The sequence below is a fragment of the Schistocerca piceifrons genome, chromosome 7 (genome assembly GCF_021461385.2).
Source record: "Schistocerca piceifrons isolate TAMUIC-IGC-003096 chromosome 7, iqSchPice1.1, whole genome shotgun sequence".
In the NCBI taxonomy this organism is placed as follows: domain Eukaryota; kingdom Metazoa; phylum Arthropoda; class Insecta; order Orthoptera; family Acrididae; genus Schistocerca; species Schistocerca piceifrons.
Genome location: NC_060144.1, coordinates 43234681 through 43262282, shown reverse-complemented (window position 1 = coordinate 43262282; position 27602 = coordinate 43234681). Strand labels below are relative to the sequence as shown.

Here is a 27602-nt window from a genome sequence, read left to right as displayed (position 1 = left end):
GAAACCCCATGTCATTCCAAGCATGTGTGCCAATTTTTACCTGTCTGTCTACATTATTCCGTGGTTTATTAAGTTTTCAAATTTATACTGACTTTTTGATCACCCAGTATATAACGATGCTAATATGCCGGCGTAGTAGTTGCGCTACGTTGCATACAAGCTGCAGCAACGCCGTCTACCGGAAAACTTTCTGATCAGCCTTTACAAAAGTCTCCAGAAATAAGCGTTTCTAATCGCAGTTTCTTCGACAGCACGCAACATATTAATAAAAACATAGTACGAATGTAGCAAAAAGTGAGTATGTACGTCGGTTGAAGTATTTCTTCGTTTGATATTTCTTTATTGACCACCTATGCCCTTCTTTGTGCTGTCTATTTTTCTAATTAATTGTAAGGTGCTAATAAGTTATGAAACGGCAACTTGGTTTTAGGTTATTTCACTCGTTTTTGACGGCGGTTATTTCTGTAATGATGAATTATTGCAGTGGTACATAGCTCGTAACGAAAGTGCTCTCAGTTTTGAATTGGTTCGCCTTGTTATCTAGTTTTGATATTTCCTTACGTATCAATGAAATGTATCAGCATCGAGTGTTTTTTAATGGCACTTTTCACCTATTATAATATGTAATCAGAATTGCATTGTTTGATTCCCTACCAATATTTATTGATTTTCTCCTTAATTTATCAACCACTTTACGTTTCATTTGTACGAAAGTAAGCGATGTCAAGCCTCTTCACTGCGTCCATCTTCGCCATCGGAGGGAGTGCTGTGGCTATCTGGCTACATTCCGCAGGGCGAACCTTGAGCCCAAGTATGCTTTTCGGGACTGATCCGCGCGTCTGCTACAACCAACCAGTCGTATAACGCGACCAAGTTGTATTCTGGTTCTGACGATGTCGAGCCATACTCCTGCGTCGCCTACATTCACATTGCTAAATACATATCTATTATATTTTAAAATTGTAGGCCACGCGGGATTATCCGAGCGGTCTAGGGCGCTGCAGTCATGGACTGTGCGGCTGGTCCCGGCGGAGTTTCGAGTTCTCCCTCGGGTGTGGGTGTGTGTGTTTGTCCTTAGGATAATTTAGGTTAAGTAGTGTGTAAGCTTAGGGACTGATGACCTTTGCAGTTAAGTCCCATAATATTTCACACACATTTCAACATTTTTTTTTAAATTGTAGACGTGCAGTGTCCATTATTAAAAACATAAATTCTGCCAGATGGTGATATTAACGTCGAAGATAGTTCCAGAATGATTAAAATTGTAGTAGCTGTTGGTCATTTTACATCAAAGTTATTCCTGTGATGTCGCGTCGGTATTCTCCAGAAAGAAGAAAGAAATATATATCTAATTTCTCTCGGCTGATAAGTCAGGTTCTTCATATGAAACACGACCCATTAGATAGCACTACTCGCGTAGAATAAAATCCTGCGTTTTCTCTCTGTTCGTCTTGGGAAGTTTCTTTAGAAAATGTACACTTTTTTCTTATTGATGTCAAGAGTAGAGCTTAGCTCTAGTGCGTATGTGCAGCTGAATTGCCTCTGGGAGATCTGTCACTGCTTTAGAGAAAGTGGAGGTAGGGAAGTCTTGTGTCGTGACGGTTCAGTATTCCATTTCTGCGTAATACGACAAAATGCATTTCTTTGTATATCACAGGCTTACGCAAAAGACATCCATCTGCTTTATGTTCGAAACTAAGAACTTATGGAGCTATAGACAAAGGTGCTTTTTTGGATGTTCTCTGCATATGACAAATCAGAAAAATGTGACAGTCTCTGTTTCGGAACATGCAAACTGTATAAACCAGCTGTGACTCTGCCAGAAGCAAATAACGTTTCCTTAGATATCCAAATTGGCAGGCTCGCTTTACTACCATACAGAAGCTTATAAAGAGTGAGAGAGATGGAGAGGAATGGGACAGGAAGAGTGGTAAGGGCGTAGAAAAGTGTGTGTGTGTGTGTGTGTGTGTGTGTGTGTGTGTGTGTGTGTTTATGGAAGAGAGAGAGAAACAGAGAGACAGAGAGCGAGAGAAAGATAGGTGCTGCTACAACTGCAATTTGGTAGTCAGTTTTATTGCTGACAAAAACAACGATAAGATCTGAGGCCCAGATGAACAAAACTTTATCGGTTTTTCAAATGTTTGATATGTTTGTCAAACATAGACTGCGGTGGACGGTATCAGAGGAATATTGATTGCCCTCAAATTTGATACAGACACCGTTTCTGGTAACGTTTCACTTGGAATGTTTAGGGAGAATCAGTTTTCCTCCCTGCATTGTGTGAGAGTAAATGGAAACAAAATAAACGGAGGACCAGTGGCAGTTACCAAAACGGCAGAGGTGTTGCGTCTTTCCCAGCCGTACATTATGCAGGAAGACATAATATGGTAATCAATATTCTGCAAACATCTTCCTCATTGTGGTATTTCAATAAAATTTCATTAGATTTCCATGGTTTTATTTATATATGAATTTTAACCATCCCCTGGACTGGCGTCTTGTTTTTTCTTTATATCCAGCGATAAAGTCAATGCAAGAAACGTTTTGTCTGCATTGATAGCCTTATCCATTAGTTTCAAAATACTCCACGACAGTCTGACAGTTACTTCTAAAATGAAGTCCAATTTGACCATCTTTGTTGGTACGTCTGGCAGCTTCTTGGACGAACTGACAGATAGAAAAGAGTGAATCTGACAAAGAAGCTTGATCGTTACTGGGGGCGCTGACTAAAAGCTCGAGTTCTTTATCCAATTTGGTATGGGATAATAACCCTTTTTATTTTTTCCAATGTTTTTAGTTTCGCAGCACGTCAGATCGTGACTCACCATCTGCGTCCCAGGCGCCCTCGGTCTGGTAGGCGGCAGTGGAAGCGCCGAAGTAGAAGTCGTCTGGGAACTGGTTGGCAGCCCTGCGTGATGCCAACGCTGATTGGGGAACTCCGAGTAACAGACTCACTGCGGTCAACACCGCAACATGTAGCGCCACTCGCTGCATTTCGTGCAAAAACGGAGTCCAATAAGGTCTGGCAGTTCAACGGCGTTTATATATTACTCACACTTGCTACCTGAGGCCGCCTCTTTCAAGTGGTTACAACTCTGAGAAAAGAGTACTTAGATAATCGGAGAAATCAGGTGACACTTTTCACATGATTTCAAGTGGTTACAACTATGAAAAAAGAGTACTAAGATAATCGGAGAAATCATGTGAACAGTGTCACCTGATTCTATCTCGAAAGCGTACAATCTGCACGACGTTCGCTGATAAGATTGGGAGCTGCTTCTGATGCTGCGAAGATAAATTAAAATAATTACACATGCTGCGTTGGAGGGAGAGTGAGCTGTCCTTCGCTACAGTAGATAGACGAGTACGACGATGTCGTCAGGTCTTTCACTGGCCGTTGGCGCAACATGCGAGCCTCAGAGGGGCAAAAGTCGTGCGGGCACTGGGTCGTCCACCTGTCACCGTGTAACAAAGTACTGTGAGCAAGTAGAGCGGGGAAACTGACTCCGCCGATTCAACTTCTTTCTCTCTTCCGGTTGTTCGGGGCTATAAGTTCCTCTCTTAGTCTTGTAGCTAACTGCACTCACTCCAGTAGTTGTGTACTCGGGGAGCACGTGGTAGCGATCCCCCCCCCCCCCCCCCCCCCTCACCGCCCGCGACTTTTCTATCTGTATCGCTCTTGACTGTAAATTCGACGGCGATCGCACACGGGTCTTACTCAAAATGGTTCAAATGGCCCTGAGCACTATGGGACTTAACATCTGAGATCATCAGTCCCCTAGAATTTAGAACTACTTAAACTAACTAACCTAAGGACATCACACACATCCGTGCCCGAGGCAGGATTCAAAGCTGCGACCGTAGCGGTCGCGCGGTTCCAGACTGAAGCGCCTAGAACCGCTCGGCCACACCGGCCGGCAGGTCTTAATCACACTTGGCCTTTTTGAGGTAATACTGTCATCGACAGTATATGTTGCCTTTCCGACATCAGTTATATCACGTTAGAACGACCTATGCGGAGATCAGAAATGTGATAAATGCCACAACCGCCGATGCAGCAGAGTGTACGCATCCTCCATCGCATCGTCTCACCCAGCGAGTATAAGCTGTGGTTCGGGCGCTGGACTATAATTTGTATGTCTTGTCATCCTTATTTATGTTTTGAATGGTTACCCTAAATGAAACAAATTGACCTGTAAGTTCCACCTTCGGACAATATTTGTAGAAACAGATAGCTGGAGACGCTGTTTTACTTCTGATCGCGTTTGCGTCATATTTCCTCTGCAGGGACCTGTGACAATTTTCTTCTACTCTGTGCAAGTCCGACCAGTGCTAAGCCCTTCTGACGATATGTTGCCATATATCGTATGTGTTTCTACCATTTGCTCTCCATGTTTCTTTAAGACGAAAGACACCTATTTTTGGTAAAAGTTGTCTTTCTTCTGGTTTATTCTGAAACTGACGTCTTTCAGATGCACTCATCTGAGTTTATCTCATTTCCTCACGTTTTTCAGTGAATATGGCGCATTGGTTCACTAGAAATACCTCGAGTTTTTCTGTAGTTGTATCTTACCCTTGTTCATAGCTGCATTAGTGCTGATGGTTGTAACGTGTTGTGGCTAAATTTTTATTCTGTTTTGTTTATCAGCTGCTGTTGTAGGAAATAACATACGTTATCCTGTGTGGCGAAAGATAATATGGTAAGTACAGTATCTAATATAAGATTCAGTCCGGCTTTACAATGTGCAGAAATGCTACACATCCTAGAAAATGTCCTGAGAATCGCATCCTGCTTCAGTAGTTGGCAATGATAGCTTCAGGGGATGCAATATGAATAAATCTCAGTACGTTCTCTCGAAGTCTAGTCGGTCCTACACAAGATCCGAAATCTGTGAACTCTGAGTATGTTGTGCGCAGGTGGTTCAGAGCAGTGTTCCGCAAGCCGTGGGCCACGGAGCATTGGTTTCCCGCCACAAACTGATGGGTGTGACGTGAACATTTACATACTATTGTAAGGAACTGAGGGATTTCAATTTCAAACATAACGTGAATTTTTAAAGAAATTAAATGTAAATTATTTCCTTAGATTTCAAGTAAGAAGCTGTACGTTTTGAGCTATGCATGGCTCGTGTTCACGCCATCTCTTATTTTATATCCTATTATTTTCTTTTTTTTTTACCATACTGCCACCTCGTTATGTTAGTTTCAGTTACTGATGTCACTGAGTTGCTGCTTTATCTCCCAGTGAGCAGAAGCAGCGGCGCTTATCGGTGTAAGCCCTGACGTATTATCTTTGCTGACTGCTATTACTTCTCAGTTGTCGTGTGTTGGGAGTTAGTTCGGATCTGCCAGTGAGTTGGGAGGCGCTAGCAGTGCAGTTCGGACCTGGCAGTGTTTGACTTAGGACGCGGCAGAAGTTCAGTAGGGGCACGCTGCAGTGATGTCCTGACAGCCATGACTCGCCCGATGGTTGCCGATACACATCACTTGAGTGCGGACCACCTTGGTTGGTCGTCCGTCGGTCGCCTTGTCGGACGACGTGTATGTTGGCCGGCGATAGCTTATGGGTTGCCTGCGTGTGCCGACTCGTGATTCGTCCTTGTTATTGCACAGTCGCTGCCGTTAATGTTGTCTAGTCCTTCGTGCAAGTGTTCATGAAACTGTGTGGAGCTTGTGATGTCGACTACTCAGTTATTTTGGTGCTGTCTCCGTGCTGATGTGTGGCAGTCGGTCGGTTGGCGTTGAGCAGCGAGGAAACCTCTGCGGGGCGTAGCTTGGCCAGGCCCGCTGGTGGTCTCTACGCAGTGTCGAAGTGTGTGGGGCTGTTCCCATTGCTACGAGGTCCGTGGCTCACTGACCCTGGACTCTGCTGTGTTCTGACAAAATAAACAGATTTTAACATAGCAACAGCCGCTCGCTGAGGCCGAGCGGTTCTAGGCGCTTCAGTGCGGAACCGCGCTGCTGCTACCGTCGTAGGTTCGAATCCTGCATCGGGCATGAATGTGTGTGATGTCCTTAGGGCCGGCCGGAGTGGCCGAGCGGTTAAAGGCGCTACAGTCTGGAGCCGCACGACCGCTACGGTCGCAGGTTCGAATCCTGCCTCGGGCATGGATGTGGGTGATGTCCTTAGGTTAGTTAGGTTTAAGTAGTTCTAAGTTCTAGGGGACTTATGACCACAGCAGTTGAGTCCCATAGTGCTCAGAGCCATTTGAACCATTTTTGATGTCCTTAGGTTGGTTAGGTTTAAGTAGTTCTAAGTGTAGGAGACTAATGACCTCAGATGTAAAGTCCCATAGTGCTCAGAGCCATTTGAACCAATACTAAACCCCCTGCGGGTTCGGGGGTTAGAACAGGCCCGCGGTATTCCTGCCTGTCGTAAGAGGCGACTAAAAGGCGTCTCAAACTTTTCGGCCTTATGTGATGGTCCCCTGTTGGGTTTGACCTCCATCTCTCAAAATTTTCCGAAGAGCGAGCCGATTGGGGAAGGGCGCCTTACTTGGTGCATTGTGTCCATCTTGCGATCAGACCTTTCGCCAGCTTATTCGCCGTTTAATTGCAGTCCTGCCCGCTCTCCATCTCTTGGGCATGACTACGTTCCTGCGTGCAGATTATCTAACATCCAGCACGGTAGCCAGTCCGTTCTGGTGGGGCCGCCATGTACCCTGTTGGTTGTAGCCCCCTGACAACACAGGGATCGCTCTACAGTTGCCTGCGCCGTTAACTCCCCACGTATGCCAAGGAGTATATGCCCATCTCCCTGTGGCATCGGGACTCCCGGCAATGGCCATCCTGCCAGGTGGCCTTTGCTGTGGCTGGGTGGCGCCTGTGGGGAGGGCCCTTGGTCGGAGTAGGTGGCATCAGGGAGGATGACCCGCAATGAAGCGTGGTACATCGTCTCTCGCTGGTGGCCAGCCGCCAGCGGTGTCTAAGCGTTCGAGGGCTCATTTTAAAGGTAACGTTTATGACCCCAAATCATTCCCCTCCCTGGCCACACCGTGGGAGGAACGAAAGGCAATGAATGACAGTGACACGTATTCGCCCAGGTATCTCGTCTGTACCAGAGCTGATGGGGAATCCTTTGTATCCGTGAAGCCTCAGTTCTTTGTAGAGCGTTTAGAGGACAAGTTTGGGGAGGTGGAGGGCTTGTCCAAAATGTGCTCTGGGTCAGTTTTGATAAAAACGGCATCCTCCGCCCAGTCACGCAGGTTACTTGCTTGTGACAAGTTGGGGGATGTTAACGTTACCATCACACCACATAAGAGTTTAAATATGGTCCAGGGTGTTATTTTCCACAGGGACCTACTTTTGCAGTCTGATGACGAGCTGCGCGCCAACTTAGAGCGTAGAGGTGTTCATTTTGTCTGGCGCGTTCATCAGGGTCCGAGGGACAATCAGGTTGCTACCGGTGCCTTCATCTTGGCTTTCGAGCGTGATACATTACCGGAGAAGGTTAAGGTGATGGTCTACCGTTGTGACGTCAAGCCCGATATCCCTCCCCCAATGCGGTGCTTTAAGTGCTGGAAGTTCGGCCATATGTCTTCCCGCTGAACTTCCACCTCACATGTCGAGATTGCGGACGCCCATCTCATCCCGATACTCCATGTGCTCCGCCTCCCATCTGTGTCAAATGTGGAGAGCCTCATTCACCTTGCTCGCCAGACTGCAGGATCTTACAGAAAGAACGCAAAATCATGGAATTTAAGACCCTGGACCGACTGACTTACCCTGAGGCTAAGCGGAAATTTGAACGGCTACATGCCGTGCGCATGATGGCATCTTATGCCTCAAATGTCACTCCTGCTCCAGCTCCTTTAGCTGCACCACAAACAGTCAGCTCTCAGAGTCAGAGGACCTCACCTGCCCTCTTGACGATGGGGGCCCCTTCTCTCGCTGTTGCTCCCACACTATCTACCTCGGGAGCAGCACCCACTAAACCACCAGGGACACAGGTCCCCACTTCTAAGCCGGAGAAGCGTAAGTCTTCTTCGGTTTCTCTCGCTCGGAAGGGATCCCTTGGGTAACTCCCTTCCCAGGTTCCTACCAGCGCCACAGCAGACACCAACCAGTGGCTGAAGAAGCCACAGGTCACTGGTCGTCGAGCTTCGCGATCGTCTTCGGTCCCGGAGACTGACTCCAATAAGTCCTCTCAGCTACGGCAACCAAAAGAACAGCGAAACAAAACGACACTGAAGACCTGTAAGACCAAGGCACCTGCGGTGGCACCTACTCCACCACTACCTACAAGCTCAGCGTCTGAGGATGTGGTGGAGATTCTTGCGTCTGCTGAGGACCTTGATTTCGCCAGTCCCTCGGACGCAATAGTTAGCACTTGCCCAGGTGCCCCATCGGAGGCAGCAGGTGACCCAGCGGCGTAATTTGCCTTCCCAGTCCCTTCACGCCTTTTTCAGCCATGGACAGTATCATCCTCCAATGGAACTGCAGCGGTTTCTTCCACCATCTAGCTGAGCTCCGACAGTTTATCAGCCTTCACCCTTTCTTCTGCATTGCTGTTCAGGAAACTTGGTTTACAGCAATGCGAACCCCCGCCCTCCGTGGCTATCGGGGTTATTATAAGAACCGGGCAGCTTATGAAAGGGTGTCTGGTGGCGTCTGCATATATGTCCTTAACTCTCTTCACAGCGAGTCTATCCCTCTACAAACAGCTTTAGAGGCTGTCGCTGTTCGGGTGTGGAAGCCACAGGCTGTTACTGTCTGCAGTCTTAACCTTCCACTGGAGGGTGATGTCGCGCAGCATGTCCTGGCTGCGCTGATAGCCCAATTACCGCCACCTTTCTTATTACTGGGCGACTTCAACGCCCATAACCCTCTGTGGGGTGGGTCAGTGGCGACAAGTCGAGGCGCCACCATTGAGCATTTATTGGCACAGCTCGATCTTTCGCTGTTAAATGATGGTTCCTTCACACACTTCAGTGTGGCGCATGGCACGTACCCCGCCATTGACCTTTCGATCTGCAGCCCTAGCCTCTTACCATCTGTCCAATGGAGAGTGCATGACGACCTGTGTGGTAGTGACCACTTTCCGATCTTTCTGTCACTGCCACAGCGTCAGTCTTCTGGGCGCCCTTGCAGGTGGGCAATGAATCAGGCTGATTGGGACTTGTTTTCCTCCATTGCCGCTATTGAGCCTCTCTCTAATGATGGCATTGATGCGGTGGTTCAATCGGTCACCACGGGCATCGTTACTGCCGCAGACGCTTCCATTCCCCGTTCTTCTGGGTCCCCTCGGCGGCGGACTGTGCCTTGGTGGTCGCCTGAGATCGCTGAAGCGATTAAAGGTCGCCAGCGGGCGCCCCAGCGTCACAAGCGATATCCCTGCATTGAACACCTCATTACCTTCAAACGTCTGCGTGCACAGGCCCGCCGCCTTATCCGCCAAAGCAAGCAGGAGTTCTGGGAGCGGTATGTGTCCACCATTGGCCTCCATGTCTCTCCATCGCAGGTCTGGGCCAAGATCCGACGCCTGTATGGCTATCGGACCCCTGTCAGCGTCCCTGCGCTCTCACTGAATGGAGCAGTTTGTACAGACTCCGACGAAATTGCCAACAGCTTGGTAGAGCAGTTTTCTCTGTGTTCCGCTTCTTCCAATTACCCACTGGCCTTCCGCTCCATTAAAGAGCGGATGGAACTTCGGGGCCTTTCTTTTCGCACCCACCATCCTGAATCTTACAATGTTCCATTCAGTGAGTGGGAATTTCGCAGTGCCCTCGCCGCTTGTCCTGATACCGCTCCTGGGCCAGATAGCATCCAGATGCTGAAACACCTTTCAGTGGACTGCCAGCGACGGCTCCTCGACCTTTACAACAGCATTTTGGTTGAGGGTGAGTTTCTGTCGCAATGGAGGGAAAGTATTATTATCCCCATTCTGAAACCTGGGAAGAACCCTTTGGAGGTAGACAGCTACCGTCCCATTAGCCTCACCAACACTCTTTGGAAGTTGCTTGGACGGATGGTGAGCCGGCGGTTGAACTGGGTACTGGAGTCACGGGGCCTTCTGGCTCCGTCTCGGGGTGGGTTCCGTAAAGGCCGCTCCGCCGCCGACAATCTGGTGAGCCTGGAGTCGGCCATCCGTGCTGCCTTTGCCCGCCGTCAGCACCTGGTCGCTGTCTTTTTCGACATGCGGAAGGCGTATGATACGACATGGCGTCATCACACCCTTTCTACGCTTCATGGATGGGGTCTTCGGGGCCCTCTGCCGATCTTTATCCGCAATTTTCTGTCGTGTCGTACCTTCCGCGTGCAAGTCGCGGCCTCCCACAGTTCCTCCCAAGTCCAGGAGAACGAGGTACCACAGGGATCTGTCCTCAGTGTCTGGCTGTTTTTAATCGCAATAAACGGGCTCGCTGCAGCGGTGGGAAATTCTGTCTCCGCTTCCCTGTATGAGACGACTTCTGCCTTTACTACAGCTCTACTGGCATTGCAGCTGTTGAACGTCAGCTACAGGGCGCTATCCGCAAGGCGCAGTCTTGGGCTGTAGCGCATGGTTTTCAGTTTTCGGCTGCCAAGACCCGCGTTATGCATTTCTGCCGGCGTAGAACAGTCCATCCTGAATCGCGGCTTTATCTTCCCGACGATCTCCTTGCTGTGGTGGAGACCCAAAGGTTTTTGGGTGTAGTTTCCGATGCCCGGCTGACTTGGCTGCCTCATATTCGGCAGCTTAAACAGGCGTGTTGGCGGCATCAAAATGCTCTGAGATGCTTGAGCCACACCCGCTGGGGTGCCGACCGATCTACCCTGTTACGGCTCTACCAGGCGTTAATCCAGTCCCGTCTGGATTATGGGAGCCTGGCTTATGGCTCAGCATCCTCGTCTGCGTTATGGGTGCTGGACCCAATCCTCCACAGCGGGATACGCCTTGCCACTGGTGCTTTCCGTACCAGCCCCGTGGACAGCATACTAGTGGAGGCAGGTGTCCCTCCACTGCGGTTACGGCGCCAAAGTTTGCTGGCCGCTTATGCTGCCCATGTTTTCAGCTTGCCCGGGCATCCTAACTATCGGCTCCTGTTCCCACAGTCGCACGTCCATCTTCCAGAACGCAGGCCCATGGCTGGATATACGATCGCGGTCCGCGTCCGAGAGCTTCTCTCCGGGCTTGGGGCTTTACCTCTTCCGCCTCCTTTCAGGGCACCTCTGAGTACACCCCCATGGTGTGTGCCTCGCCCTCGCCTTCAGCTGGCATTGGCACAGGGCCCGAAGGACTCAGTCCCTCCGGACGCTTTCCGCCGCCGCTTTCTTTCCATCCTCGCAGCGTATCAGGGCTCCGGCATTGTTTACACTGACGGTTCGATGGTTGCTGGTCGCGTCGGTTATGCGCTAACTCTAGGGGACCATTCCGAACAACGTTCCTTGCGTTTACACTGCTGCAGCGTTTACACTGCTGAGCTAGTCGCCATCTTTCATGCCCTAGAGTATATCCGCTCCTGCTCAGGTGAGTCCTTCGTTATCTGTAGCGATTCCCTGAGCGATTTACGAGCTCTCGACCAATGTTTCTCTCGTTCCCGTCTGGTGATGGCTATCCAGGAGTCCTTGCATACTTTTGCCTGTTGCGGCCGCTCTGTGGTCTTCGTTGGGATACCCGGCAATGAGAATGTTGACCGCCTGGCAAAAGAGGCCATCAGTACACCATCTCTAGACATTGGCCTCCCGGAGACAGATTTGCGAGCGTTCCTATGCAGCAAAATTCTAGACCTTTGGGACACTGAATGGCGCGCCCTGCCTTCACGAAACAAACTTCGGGCCATCATGGAGGCTACCGGTGTGTGGCGCTCCTCCTTGCGGGTCTCTCGCAAGGAGTCTGTTGTCCTCTGCCGGCTGCGCATTGGGCACACATGGATGACGCACGGCCACCTATTGCGACGTGAGGACCCACCTTTATGTCGCTGCGGCTCCGTTTTCACAGTGGTCCACATTTTATTGGACTGTCCACTTTTAGCTGTGCTCAGGCAGTCGTTCGCACTGCCTGACACGCTCCCTGCCCTTTTAACAGATGACGCTGCTATGGCTGACTTAGTTTTACGTTTTATTCGGGCAGGGTTTTTTTATCATTTCATCTGAGTGTTTCTGTTTTATTTTATTGTTTTCTGTTGATTTTGGCCTTTGGCCTACGATTTTAAACTGATTTTTTAATGTGTTTCTAAGTGGTTGGCTTTTCCTTTTTTATTTCTATGGTCGGCCAACCACCGTCACACTCTGTGTGACTTTAGTTCGTTTTGTCTGGTCTTTGTCTAAGTTTCTCTTGTTCTGTGTCGTCTGTGTTCTATTCTGTTAATCGTTTTTGTTCTCTGTGGGTGTTTTTAGTATTTGGAAAAAGTGACCTATGACCGTAGGAGTCTGGTCCCTTTACTCCCACAAACCAACCAACCAACCAATACTAACGGCAGCGACTGTGCAATAACAAGGACGAATCACGAGTCGGCACCCATAAGCGATCGCCGGCCAACATACACGTCGTCCGACTAGACGACCGACCGACGACCGACCAAGGTGTTTCGCACTCAAGTGATGTGTATCGGCAACCGTCGGGCGAGTCATGGCTGTCAGGACCTCACTGCAGCCGCACCCCGACTGAACTTCAGCCGCGTCCTAAGTCAAATACTGCCAGGTCCGAACTGCACTGCTACCGCCTCCCAAGTCACTGGCAGATCCGAAGTGACTCCAAACGCACGACAACTGGGAAGTAATAGCAGTCAGCAAAGATAATACGTCAGGGCTTACATCGATAAGTGCCGCTGCTGCTGCTCATGGGGAGGCAAAGCAGCAACTGAGTGACAACAGAAACTGAAACTAACATAACGGGGTGGCAGAAAAAAAAAGTATGTAAAGCAAGAGATGGGGCGAGCACGAGCCATGGACGGCTCAAAACGTACAGCTTATTACTTGAAGTCTAAATAAATAAGTTAAAAATTCAGGTTATGTATCAAATTGAAATCCCTCAGTTTCTTACAATAGTATGTAAATGTTCATGACACACCCTTCAGTTCGTGGCGGGAAACCAGTGCCCCACGGCCCACATCTTGCAGTACACTGCTGTGGACCGCCTGCACACAACATACTCAGAGCTCACAGAATTCGGATCATTTGTAGGACCGACTAGACTATGAGAAAAGGTACTGAGATTTATTCACATTGCAACCCATGAAGCTATCATTGCACGCTGCTGAAACAGCATGCGATTCTCCAGAAATTTTCTAGCATGTGTAGCATTTCTGCACATTGTAAAGCCGGAGTGAATCACCTATTAGATAATGTATTTACCATATTATCTTTCGCTACACAGAATAACGTATGTTATTTCCTACAACAGCAGCTCATAAACGAAAAAGAGTAAAAATTTAGCCACAACAACTTCATTATTGAAACCGACTATATCCTTCTCGTGAAGCGTTCGATAATGTCGTTTGACACTGTACTTCTTCTGTGAAGACAATATTGTATTGTAAACCAAAAACTGAGGTCCGCTTTGCATTCAACTCTGAATTAACAAGTATGGGCTCAAAGGACTTTCGTTTCAACAATTTTAACTCCTCCTCAGCCATTTTCCACCCAGTAGTTGTGTTTTATGACAAACACCCAACGCGATGTCTACACAGACAATAGAAACGACGGGAGGTAAATGGACCGAGTGGCTCCGCGCGGTGCAGTGACGTGCGTGACTAGGCGAGTAGGTGGTGGGGGTACTGCTGGCTGACAGAGTGGGGGAGAGCCGTGGGCAGACCTTGCTTTCATCTGCGGGCACCCGCGCTCGCCAAACGGGATTTGCCCAGGCCCTGCACTATATAGGGTGAGAGTACTTCGTAACACCACAACTTTTGTGCACGGCTGGCTGTACATGTATTTTCGCTAAAATTTCCCTCTCTTATTATTTTTATTGCCTTGTTTGTATATTTCTTGCAGTTTTTAGCCGCTTCTTAAACGTTATTGGTCTTCTCGTTCACCGCCAAAGGGACCACATATTGTCAGACAATTTCAGTTCAACAATATTGTTCCCATCATGGAATTTGCATTACTTGAGTTAACACCTGCAGTTTTTACACAGCTGCGCTCTCCAATAGTGCAAATATTATGACAGCTACACCACTATTTTCTATTACAGTGTTATTGCACTGTTTAGTTTCCTCGTTATGGGTAACTGTATCATAAGGGGCGAACCGTTTCTCGAGTGCAAGCAGTGAATCCATTGGGCTCGAAGTAAGGGAACATAAATAATTCTGAGACAATATCGTGATGATTAATTATCTTACTTTTTTTTTGATGTGGTGACAAAACATGCCCAATCTCCGAGTGTGTTGTGTGTCGTGAAAACCTAATGCAGCTATGGTTCCCAGTATATGGAAACGAAAATTCTCAAACAGAAAATTCCTCTCTAATAACTTATGATGTGAACTATTTTCGTCAGCTAGAGTAACAAAATAAAATGAACTCGGTACGTGATGATTAAAAAGTATGGGAAGCCAGCTATAAGGCAGCTGGACTTACCGTGAAGACCAGAAACCACACACAGTAGCAGGAACTTTGTTAACACCTGCATGTAAGGAAATGGTAAAATTAGTCATTCAGTTGAGAAGCTGCTACTGATATTTCAAAAATTCCTCATTCTGGTGACAAAATCAGCTGCCGAGTTAGTGTGGTGGCCAGTGGCATCGAAGATATTTTGATGGACAAAATACAGAGCATGTAACATCATTTCTTTATCGTTCGTTTAAATCTGTATATTTTTTTTTATTTACAATTTTCACGTATTGGTACTATATTTTCTGTAGATGTTAAGTGTGCTATACTGGAGTTTGAAGTTCTTTTCATTGTATTTGAGTAATGTATGTAAAATACTATGTAATTTGTCTATTATGTTAAATAATATTCTGATGACATTTTGTATTTAAAATTATTTGTCTGTATAAATTGTTCATGTTGATGTAAATTTGACAGTTTAAGAAATGGTCACGCTTAGAAACAATGTAAGAAATAGATGTTATGTAAAAGTCAGTGTGCTTTTGTTTGAAACGAAAGTGGCTCTGGGGAGTGGAGAAGTTGCAAGGGCGAATCGGCGCGCTACCTAGAGCAAGCAAGGGAAATTAGTCACACAGTCTGTAGGCAGCAGTGATTGAGGCAACACCTGTGTGGAACAGGAGAAACTTTTCCTGCAAATTTGCGCAAAAATGCCTCGGATGGAGACTGCAAACGGTTTACGGCACACCTTCGAGTTGCTGGACTACTGAAGGTAAAATTGAACGATGCCAAGAAGAGAAATTGAGCCCATACAGCAAGATACCTGCAGGCCATACTGTGGGTAGTGGAGCAGTCACAGCTGTTCGCCACACCCAACCCTACAGGCACCAGATAAGATATTTTTGTACTTTTACTTTCGTACAGCGTGAACCATTAATTTGAACTGTGTTTTAATAATCATTGTTGAACTTTAAAGAAACTCGTTCACCCTGTTATTTCATCCTAATCAAACACCTATATAGGGTTCCTTCCTGGTGTTTGCTTAATCCGAGTATCCTATTTTACAGACTTTTGAAGTGCCAAGTTAAGATAAAGAGGCACAATTTAAGTTGTTTTTGTCTTTTATTAACTGTTGTGAAGTGTTATAGTAAAAGTTTGCTTATGTAAAATTCAATCATAGTGTAGCCATGTTACTAGAATCTGTTAAACGATTATACAGAATTAGTTCAAAGAGTATTGGAATTAAATTTCAGTAAGAAAGAGTTTTTCTTGAAGTGAAATGTTCAGTATAAAAAGCGTGTGCTTTGGTATCTGAGTATTTAATATTTAAGTTTGTCAATTATGGGAAGACTTTTCTAAAGGTCCCCCATGGCCAAATTTTTTAGCTTCCTTGAAGTTATCTACTGGTGTCTGTCTTATTTAAAACGTAACGTATAAGAGTGTAGTTGAACATTGTTTAACTGGAGTAACGTTTATTTGAAGAACCAAATTAAACAGTACCAAAGAAGTAGGCGAAGTTAATACTTTTGATTTTCCAACACTTCGCTGTTTAATTGCCAGGATAGGCTGGCGACCATTAGTACATGTTTTAAACCACTAAATGAGCTTGGAACTGAGTTGTCCTAGCTTCAGTGTAAAATTATTCATACTGCGTTTCCATCTAACCCCTGGGTAGGATCTTAGGAAAAGAAGTGAATAATCTGATGTACTTATCCATTAGACACAACGCACGCTCAAGTCCTGTAAAAAGGGTAACTCTATTGATTAGCTTTTCCGATTGACAGGACTATCGTCCCATAGTGTACTTTATTTTGGAAACTTAACTAAATTTTAATAGGAGGGTAATACGTAGTTTTTCCCGTGACAGGACTATTTGTTCTGTTGGGGTATAGTATAAGTGGCAACATAGAGACGGGGTTTTCTGTTACTTAGGTAAAAGCAGACTAAATTACAACAGTAGTGGTAGGGTTATAAGCAGTCGTAAATTCTCCCTGCAGATCGACGAGTTCCCCGACACTTACCGTCACGCACAACTCCTTTCCTGCATAAGGTATAATTATGGGGATATAATTGAAAGTAATTTCTTTTTTGCTACAGAACTACTCGAGCGAGCAACAGATGAAGAATTATTTGGGCGACTAATGAATATTTGGTCTGTAATGAGTGGTTAGTGTTTGCACAGACGGAGCCGCTTCTCTGACAGGTCGAGTGAGAGGATTCGTTGGCGAAGTACACGAAGTAACTTACGAACCGGCTATTGTCTCACTCACCTCTAAGCCTTTGTTGCTAATTAAGTCTTTGCCATCTCCTCAGAAAACTCTTATGGACGAAGTAGTGAAGCCCGTGAATTTCATCAAATCGCGATCCCTAAATATCCGACTTTCTTTCATTTTGTGTTATGAAATGGGATCACCACATTACATTTCTGCTACATACAGAAGTACGATGGTTGTCAGGAGGTAAAGTGTTAATGCGAATGTCTGAGCTTAGAGATGAAGTACTTACATTTTTTACTACTGAGGAGAACGAGAATACAGATTTATTTGCAGATGATGAATGAATATCTAATTTTGCGTAACTTTCTGATGTTTTCGTATCCTACACTTAAATGAACTACAGGGAAAATGCAAGGTAGAAACAGAAACATTCTGACAAGTATGAATAATTTTTAAGGATTTATTAACAAGTTAAATTTCTGGATGCAGACCATTGAAAATAGATCGTCTGAGGTGTTTCCAATTGTATGGCTCCTTACTGACGATAATAATGTGTTGATGGACGTATTTAAAAACATTTGGTACTCTTGCAGCAAATTAAAAAAATATGTTAAAGAGAGTGTTAAAGATTTTGACTGGGTTCGTGATGCATTCGTGGATTCTAAACATCCTCTAAATAATTTGGGTTTAGGCTTACAAGAGGAACCGGCAGTTTTGAAAGCGGACAGAACACTGAAATCAAAATTTTTCGAAGTTCCTTAGGATACATTTTCGTTATCAATAAGCAGACAGCAGTGAATACAATCTATGAGATGGTAGTTAATGAATTATTACCATTTTCAACTACTCATTTCTGTAAACTGCGCTTCTCGCTGTTGACTGAAAGTAAAACATCAAAGAGAGAGAGACTGAAATCCATCGATGAAGAAAAGAGGCTTACTTTGTCAATGACTCCTCTACGAATCAGCTGTCTGTACGTAACTAAGCAGACTCGTATCACATTGAAGGTGTGAATCAAGTGGAAATGTCGTGTGACTAGGGCCTCCCGTCGGGTAGACGGTTCGCCGGGTGCAAGTCTTTCGATTTGACGCCACTTCGGCGACTTGCACGTCGATGGGGATGAAATGATGATTAGGACAACACAAACCCAGTCCGAGAGTGGAGAAAATCTCCGACCCAGCCGGAAATCGAACCCGGGCCCATAGGATTGACATTCTGTCGCGCTGACCATTTAGCTATCAGGGGCGGACATGAAAGAAGTTGTTTACGGTACTTTAAATGTTTTGTGAGGGAATGGAAGTTAGTTTGTTATTAATAAATGAATGAGCCTATCCCTGTTTAATATTAATAATTATAATAATAGACAGCAATAAATGATTTCATAACGTCATAATATTTCGTAATATTATGATTTTCACGATTTTGAGGGGACAGACATTTTGGTGTGCCATGTTGAGTCTAGGGAAATCTGGATGTGTCTTGAGCACTGAAAGGTTACAGAGCACAGGTCTCTACCGTAGATTCCAAGTTTTCGACCTTGAGAACCCTATTCCAACTTGGGGTGGGGGTTAGGAGAAACCACGAAGTTGAACAGTTTTCTTTTCAGCTCATCCCTCCAAATGTTTTCCATGCTTTCTAAAAAAAAATTTTTGATCATTCTTGTACAGTGCACTGTTTTCTACAATTTTTTCTGTTCAAATGCATTTTTATGAGTACACCACATGCTTACCAACATGCAGAGCTTCAAACGAGCAATAAAACTGTCAAATTAATAAAAAACTGAAAAAAGGACAAGCTTTAGAATTATACCTTTAATCATAATACTTATTTCAAAGTATAGTGCTAAGCGTTTCTGATGGTCAATGCTTAACATCAAGAGCCCCAACTCTTTCTCCCAATGGGGATACACATTTCTACTAAAGTTGGCAAAAACGACAGAAACGCAGGTTATTCATTTTAGGCGTTTATAATTGTTAGGGTTTAGCAAGTTCACGAACGCCCCTTGTAACTGCGATCTTCACCCAGAAGAGGTACGAAACTACACAGACACACACAATTTTTGACCTACAAAAAGTGTACTTTAGAAAAATTTCCCTTACATCTGATTCTCTATTAGTCTTTACCAGCTAAACATATGTTTAAGACATGAAAATAACCATGAATGAAAAAAGCATGTAACAGAATACAGAATCACACGGAAAGCTATAACGTCTTGGCCTCTTTGGTCCATTTGGCAGGTCACACCGAGCTTCAGCTTGTCCCTCCTCAGCAATGATGTCGACGCTTCGGGTTTTCCCATCGTTGTCATCCTGCTGAGAATCCTCCTTATTGCGGAAAGGCTGAAATGCGTTCTCACGAGCACTGTCTCAACAATGTTTGCTAATGTTGCAGTACCGGGGTCCTGCTTTTTGAAACTACCGACCTGTTTGCTACACACTTTCATACTTCTACAAGACTTTGGAGATACTGTTTTAAAGTAGTTGAAGGACAGCTTAAGAAGTGATTAAGGATTAGTGGAACTAATGATGCTGGAACTACTTTTTTCATTGTTACTATGGGAATCCTCCCTCCTATTATTGGCACCCATTCCGAAAATCATCGACTCTGTGTTTTCTTTATTTTCTTTTTTAAAATTTATTTTGGCTTTTGGTTTCATGAGTAAACAATGAACCTTAGTGAAATGCCTGAACTGGTATGACAGAGCGGATTAGGTTGTGGAAAGGGGCCAAAATGAGTTCCAATCAGTTGCACTCCATATACAAACTTTATTTATCAACAAACAGTATTACAGCAAGGACGAAAAACACTCAAAACTTTAATCGACCTCCTGTGATTAACTTTAGATCGGCTGAAGGCCACATTCAAAATCCAAGACGCAAGGCTTAAGCAAAACTGAAATACAAAGTCTTCTGGATGTGTCACCCAAGAATTTTTCTAAGTCTTCAATCTAATCGGCTGAGGGCCTTAGCATTTTAATTTTAATGGAATTAAGCTGGAGGTCGCATATTAAGCAATAAGAGAAGTTTCAATAAAAAAGGAGAAGTCCTTATCTTAAAACATTTATGCAAATTGGGCTGAAGGCAACATTCAAAAGCATAACAATCTTATGCCTTAAGGGCAAGAGAAGAAGATTAATTAAGAGATATTAAAACTCGGCTGAAGGCCGTCCGTTCACCAACAAATAATTTAACGTCTTAAGCCCTAGAAGGAGAGTTTCGATTTCAAAGGGCAGAAGACCGTATCTTAAAACATTTCATATAAAATAAAGAATAACATCTCATGCCTTAAGGGCAAGACAAGGACATTAATTTAAGAGATATTAATACTCGGCTGAAGGATGCATATCAACAAATATGTTTAATGGCTTAAGGCCTGGAAAACATTTCAATCTAAAAGGCAGAAGGCCCTATCATAAAACCTCTCCAGTAAAATTCGGCTGAAGGCCCCATATAAAAATATAACAATCTCATGCCTTAAAGTCAAGACAAGAACACTAATTTAAGAGATATTGATAGCTGAAAGCCACACATCAACCAAATAACTAAAATCCAAACGGGGAAATTACTACATAACACACAATGAACGGCGCTCAGAAGTTTCCAACGGTCGGCCTGCGATTGTAACGCTAACGCACGTTTAGGTGAGACAGGCAGCCTGGCCAACGTCTTATTAATCTGGAGGCAACCCAATCGACAGACAGCCGACCGACCAATCAACAAAATCAGTTCCACTCCACGCGACCAGCAAAACGACCACAAGATTTCAGTACACGACACACAGGATACTGGCGGCCACAACGACCACCAAAACCTCAGCTGTCGAACTACACGCCGCGCTGGACAGCAACAACACGACGAGGAAAATACACTGCCTAAAATTACGGCAACGACCAGGTAAACGAAACGTCAACGGCCACAAGCCAGAAGATACCGCTGGTGAACTTCCATAACATGGAATAAATTAAGCTAAATTTCACAGGAAGGCGGCTGGAATCTTAGCCGAGTTAAATACACACACGTTGTTGCTCTCGGGAATGTCCCAAAAGCGACAACCAGGATCAAACGAAGAAATGTAAACAGTTGAGGCTCGATGTTAAGTTAATTGAGGACCCAACTTTCATGTCCAAGATCGGTGGGGGACGAACTTCGCAGCATTCTCAAGCAGCACGTCACACTCAAACCGCCACTCAAACCGCCGGAAGCTCCAGCCCGACTCCGTGCGACGCGCCAAGTGTGATGTAATAAAATAAAAGTGATGTTGTTATTCAGTGAAAAGTTGGAATTCGATATTTCGTTTACTGTTTTAACAATCACAACTGGCGTAAGGATCATGGATTGACCATTGTCATAAGATATTGCATTATGAAATGTCAATAGTCTTTAGCTGCAGTTTCACGTGGCTTGAGGCAGTCACAGCTAGCGTGCTATTGATTAAGAAATTGCATTATGGTCTCTCTAATTACTTCATGAACGTAGATACGATTATACTCGGTTGTGAAGTTCTTGTTACGACAAAACAATTTCCTAACGGACCAGAAAGTTCTTAAGGTCGCAAGAACAACTGCAACATCACACAAAAAAGGAATTTAATATTAAAACAGATGCAAAAAGACGATAAAATAGTTTTTTTTTATGTAATACACCCATTGGACTGCTGATCTTGGTGTCCGTAATCTTAGCAAAATGCATAATTAAAATGCAAATAATACTGAGGAGATGATAGGAATGAGCACTGCTAAATGATTCGATATTTACAGAACAAATATTTATTATAACTAAAACATATATCGTACCTTATGCTTAGTACAACAATAACGGTAGATTTTTATGTCCGTTTCATGTCCATTGAGTGCTCTTTTATATAGGCATTGTCCTCCTCAGTCGCCCGTGCGTCGTCACGATAAGTTACAACAGTTCTTCTTTTTACACTTCACTCAAACTTAGACGGAACACGTTTTTATACATTTAGTACCGCCACAAATCTGCGTCCTTCTTACTTAAGAAAAACAGTACAAGTGTGTAGCGCTCAAGGCTTCATTTGATCTCCAGCGAACAAAATAATGAAGGATCGCATATCGATCTGTGTTCTTCTCAGTTTATATTCCCGCTCAAAGACGACGAATTACATTATGCAGGAAATTCCACCGTCGCTATGCGACGCCTTACTATACATTAATCATTCTTTATAAACAAGTACTCGCCTTCTGGCTCAAAGTGTTAACTATTTGCTGTTTTAATGAAGTCAAAAATAGCGAATATCACAGCGCCTCCCATGAGGAGAGAGGAAATACCGAAGGATTGCCTCGATCCTCATGTCATCATGACATATTCGTGATTTTTGGTATGACACATACTATTCCTTCGGAAGTTACTGGCGTACTAAGTACATTAACTGAAGTTACATTTATAAACATATATCAGATATTTATCATTATTGAAAGTAAAGTTTATCATTGTTTGTTCATCAGTCACTTCATTCCTTAATACTAAGATTCACATTTATGTGCATATTCAAGATTGGTCCATATTTGCTTATAACAATAAGTGACTGTTCATTTCACACTTCGGGGGATAGAATTCAGATTTACATTCTCTTGACATTAACAACCAATACATGAGAACAGCGAGTTCTTATTTTCACTAAACTAGAGTGGACAATGTTCGAGCCTCCGTTGACTCGTTGCGGTACAATTACAATTTAATTGCGTAGCACTACATTATGTGATGCTTTCACTTTCTGTGTTAGTAGTCAACAGCGTACATCATGCAGTACATCTGTCCTTTCCACTGTGGTGCCACGAATTCGAGTGGCTTCCCGGGTTTTTATTTACAATATGAAACAGAAGAAGTGGAAATTTATTAGTATAACTTACAACCTATTGGATACATTGGTTAATGATCGGGGTGGGTCTGGAGTTCAGGTTCTTCCTATAGTGCTCATTCATTTTCTTTGTCCATCAAGAGACGGGATTATAATTCATTTTAGCAGTGTTCAGGAGTGCCGGTATTAATGGCTTTAAGGTCTGAGTAATCTGACAATCTACTTCTCACTCAACTTCAAATCAAGAAAATTGCTTAATTTATGTATGAAAATGTAGTCACACAAGTGTGCAAATGTCTTTCCTCCAGTATGTACGAGAGAAGTCATGACGGTTAGCACTTGTAAAGTTTGGATTGTTTTGTCACCCACACGTCAGCCGCTCACAGCGTCTGCACAGTGTTGCGTGCGCTCCAATACTCAGTATCCGTTCGCGCTCAGGCTGTAACAGGCCGGTCGTCGATCGCATTTTTTTTTTACTTCGTATCATGCGAGTGCATCGATACACACACCTCGGGGTTGTTTTCCATCGGAGGAGCCGGACAATGACGCTGCGTTCACACTTCCCTGCCAACTGCCTCCCATGAGGCTCACAGGTACGTGACGACGAATATTTTAGCTGTTGTTGCACTTAAAACAACACTGAACTTTGCGTTACACCTTTTGTCGTAGCCTTGACTTCTTTTTACACTTGCAGTATAACACTGCCACTAATACACATTGAACAGTTAGTCTTATTATGCACGTCGCACTGTAGTGTGCATCTTCACACAACATTCGTACCCACTTCCTTCGTCGATTGCGTTCATTTACGAAACAGTCAAATTTGAAGGTTTCCTCCATTGGTACAGAAAGACTTATATTCTACTATTTACAAAAGATCACTTTCAAGCTAATATTTACAATTAATGGTCAATTCTTTGATTAAGTCCAGTGAACAAGTGCATTATGAACGGACTCTTTATATCTCAAGGTTTACTTTCACTAGTGAACCTAAATATATTTTTTGAAATCTTTCTTTTTTCAAAAAAAGGCCTCATCTCCTCATTATGAAAACTACATATTTCGAAACACTCGTTGCATTTATTCTTTAGTGCACCCAAGATCATTTTCTACTGCCACGTAGCGTATCTACTACTTAACGAGTAAGCATTTAACGCTGAAACATTTATTTTGTGCTTTCCTTTGTGCTTGCCAAAACTTTTATATTTGAGGCCAGACTGGATAACAATAGAAAAAAAAAGGTAAGCGTGTCTACTATTTTTCATATGGATGGAATTACCCACATTCCACTGGGCTTACGCAACCTGTCCATAACAAACATTACCAAAGCTAGGTATCTCATTTCTCATAAGCTCTGCTTTGCCTCCAAACACACGTGCCTTCTACAAGTCGACCCTTGGTCTGGGTTAACGAACCAGAACCAAAAGGAAAGGCCACAAGGAAAATGGTTTTCAGAAGAGGTGTGCCTTAGGAGACAGTTTTACAATAATATCTGCATATAAACAAAATTATCATTACAAACATAGACACATATATACATTTTTAACCTCTTTCATTGCAGCATGCTTTGCTAGTTCTACATCTTACTCTCGTTATAGTCAATATTTAGTTTAAACATCACTGCATTGCTTGTTCTTTAGTTTAGCCTTCAATTAGAGTATTGAATGTTCGCTAGATTACACTACAAAGCATCTGAAGATCTTTACTTGGACTTATTTATGATACAGGGGGATTTCTGTGTGGTTAATTACTACCTTGATTCTAATGAAATCAATTCGTCTGCTAACGTCCCTCATATATTCTTTAGATTGGGCTCAGATCACAGGGAAACAGTTTACTTTCAGGGCAATTAATGGCCTCGGGGTGTACTTACGCTACATTATTCATGCTTCATGGTTCGTCTCTCTTGGTACTGTATTTCAACTAACTTTCTTTACTACAATTTACTGTCTCCTTGTGTGAACACATGTGGATTACCACTTGTTTTCTCATTTAACAGCACGCTTTACTTCACTCCTGTTCACTGTCTGGACGTTTTGAACATGTCTTTTTTAAGCAGGTAAGTTGGGCGTTTGCAACAGAACTTCAAGTAATTACATTACTAAATATAAATCTATAAATCTCCTTGTACCTTGAGAGAAGTGCTTAATTACGTACCCTCCTCCATTTCTCACCTTTACATATTTATATAGCTCCAGGCAATCACTTCGCAAGCACATTTCTTTTATTTTTCTATAACTTGAAGTTAAATTGAAATTCTCTCTGCAACTTTAATTTCCTGCTTCAGCTTGTTGAAGAAATATCAATTCATGTTCATCACTATAAACAGTTTTTTCATTCTTAACATTCCATGTAGCAGCCAGTGCCATGAAATACGGGTGCTGTTCAACACAATACTTATCATTAACAGTTCACACAAGGAAATTTCCAGTATGCAAGAATTCATTTCCACGGCAGTACTTAACTATTACTATTATAAAATTTCTTTAAGTGTTGGTGGTGAAATAAGCATTTTAATCTCCCCGTAGACAGGTCAGTTAATAAATAACTCCTTATGTGCGGTTTCCTTAAAATAAGGTAAGGACCTTGATACATATGTTGCCACTTGTGATTTTTATTACATATTAAGGATGGCTTTAAATGAGTCTTAAGTAATACCTTTTCACCCACATGATAATTTACAGTTTTGTTTACTATTTTATCATGCCCTTTCTTCCTTAATTGAGCACTGGTGGTAATGGAACTTAAAGCTTCTCGAATTTTGACATCTACCTCAGGGCTAGGTATCTTGGGAAGAGGACCAACCAACACATTCTGTTTCTTCTTTCGAGATATGAACTCATGTGGAGTAAAACCTGTGGAAGTGTGTGGAAAATTATAGACTATCTCCTCAAAAGGTGGCACGAAATCAACCCAATGTGTTTGCTTGTCAGGAATGTACGTCTGAACAAATCTGTTAAACTCCTTGAAGATCTGCGCAGTCGGATTCGACTGAGGCCTAAAACGTGATATTAAGATCTGCTTGACATTGTGATGGCCAAAAATTCACGCCATTTGCGGCAAGTAAAGTTGGATGGATTATCTGAAAGTATAGATTCAGGGACTCCGAATCTAGGGAAATGCAGAAACAGGTGAAAGGTGAAATAGCTGAAGTATCTGGAACATTAAACACAAAAATTCAGGTAGATACCAAAGAAAAACTCAGCTAGAAATGCGGTAACTGACACTGAAAGTGTAGTAGAGGATCTGTCGAGGCAGATAGAATCAATCAATATCGAAGACTAGGTTAACATCACCGTGAAACCACACACGGAGGTATTGTCGGGACACTACGGTGAATGGATAAATGGTAAAGATATTTTTATGGAAAAGAGGGTCAGGGAGGAGCTTAGGGAGACTTTCAAGGATGTAACATATGAAATCTTACCTGCTCCTGGTAAGTCGGGAGACACAGTGGTACCTGAATTGGGACAAATTCGGAGGACACTTACATGGGATGTTCCTGAGTGGAAGCAGCAAGTAGTGGACGAAGTCAGAATGCTGAGTAACTGGGTAGAAAATCCGCACATGCATACGCAAACTATAGGGAACAACTCTTCAGACGGTGACGAATGTCAGTCAACTCCTTATGGTTCACCGCCTGATTACATGCAAAACGACAGTCCTGTTGAGTCCCGAATGGGGAAAATAAATGATCCGCCCACAATTGTGAGTTTAATGCAAGAGGACACTGTGATTAAGGATCGCACTTTTCCTGTTTTTCATCCGCAGAAGCGAGAAATACACCCGATCGTGTTCCTAAAGAATTTTTCCGGCATATTTCTCAGGAGCTGGACAGACAGACAGCATATTCAGTTCGTCACTGTATTTATTTCCGGTGATTCAGCATTGTGGGGAACGGAAATGGTAGACACGAGTAGGAATTATAAAGAGTTTGAGAAAGTGTTCTTGGCAAAATTTTGGAGCAATGGGGAACAGCAGAGATTAAGGAAGGTGTATTGTGTGGAAATTTTCAATGAGAAGCATGAAAGTCTCCGGCGATACTTTGAGAAGTATCTAGCAAAAATAAAATTCTGGGATTCTCCGATTACTTCCAAGGACGTAATTATGATTCTCAAAAGCAAACTCCCAGTGTCTATAAGAGAGAAACTTGTAAATGTGTCCAAAGAAGACACGGATGCATTCATTTCTGTGCTGGATTCCTTAGATTTAATTATCGCGGATGTGCGCTCCAAGGTTGGTGGCGACAAATTCTTCCCTGGCAGCCAGCAGAATGCACCGCACGCGGACAACTATTCGCCGAAGGAGAGGGCGCGCTACCGCGATCGCTGGTTCCAACCTGCCAGCCGTTATGAGAACACAAACGGCATTAGCTTTAAACGGAAGCACAAAACCAGTTACAGTAATCGGTAGAGATACCACCCAATTTATAACCACCAGGTACTACATCAGTATGGAAACTGACCCTTTAATCCTTTAATTCTGCGCCTGAGCAGTATGGAAATCCTCCACAAACGAGAGGTAATTTTTCAAATGGGTCTGTCTACAATCAAAGTTATAGGTGGAAAAATAGCAAGTGGCACGGGCAAGGCGGAGGCCACACAGCACAACATCAGAACAACTTGTCACAGGATAGAGGACCGCGGAACAATTTTCAAACGGCACCAAATGCGATCTTTCCAAGTTCCTAAAATTCTGTGTCATCTGCCAAAAGGCGATAGCTGTGAATATTCCTACTTTAATTCCATTGAATCCGATCGTCGCAGAAAGACTAATCAGCTCATTAGCATTGACCTGGCTGGTCCTCTGCCGGTGGGTAGGGGAGGTGTCAAATACCTCGTTGCTGTTTCGACAACTTCACAAAAAATATTCGAATGTATGTTATGAAGACATCTTGTGCTCCACCTGTAATACGCCGTCTTGAGAGTGTTAACTATCTGCTGTTTTAATGAAGCCAAAAATAGCTAATATCACAGGGGTCTTGCTTGCTGCACCACGCCAACCGACCGACTGGAGTGCTGGTCCGTTCGCGACTGCACTGCTGTTGCGCCTCCCACCCACTGACTGGCTGTGCGGACCTCCCAGGGGCTCTGTCCCCGTCTG

At 44.1% G+C, this 27602-nt stretch overlaps 1 protein-coding gene across 1 annotated transcript in view; it reads right to left on the bottom strand.

The window, feature by feature from the left end:
- Positions 1-14195, bottom strand: part of LOC124805410 (myrosinase 1-like) — a 120545-nt gene extending 106350 nt beyond the window's left edge. The window contains exons 1-2 of the mRNA XM_047265971.1: positions 14050-14195; positions 2826-2908 (exon numbers count right to left, since the gene is read on the bottom strand). Of these exons, the coding sequence (XP_047121927.1) occupies positions 2826-2908; positions 14050-14195 (229 nt within the window). The remainder of the gene's footprint in view (positions 1-2825; positions 2909-14049) is intronic.
- Between the last annotated feature and the right edge of the window lie 13407 nt (positions 14196-27602).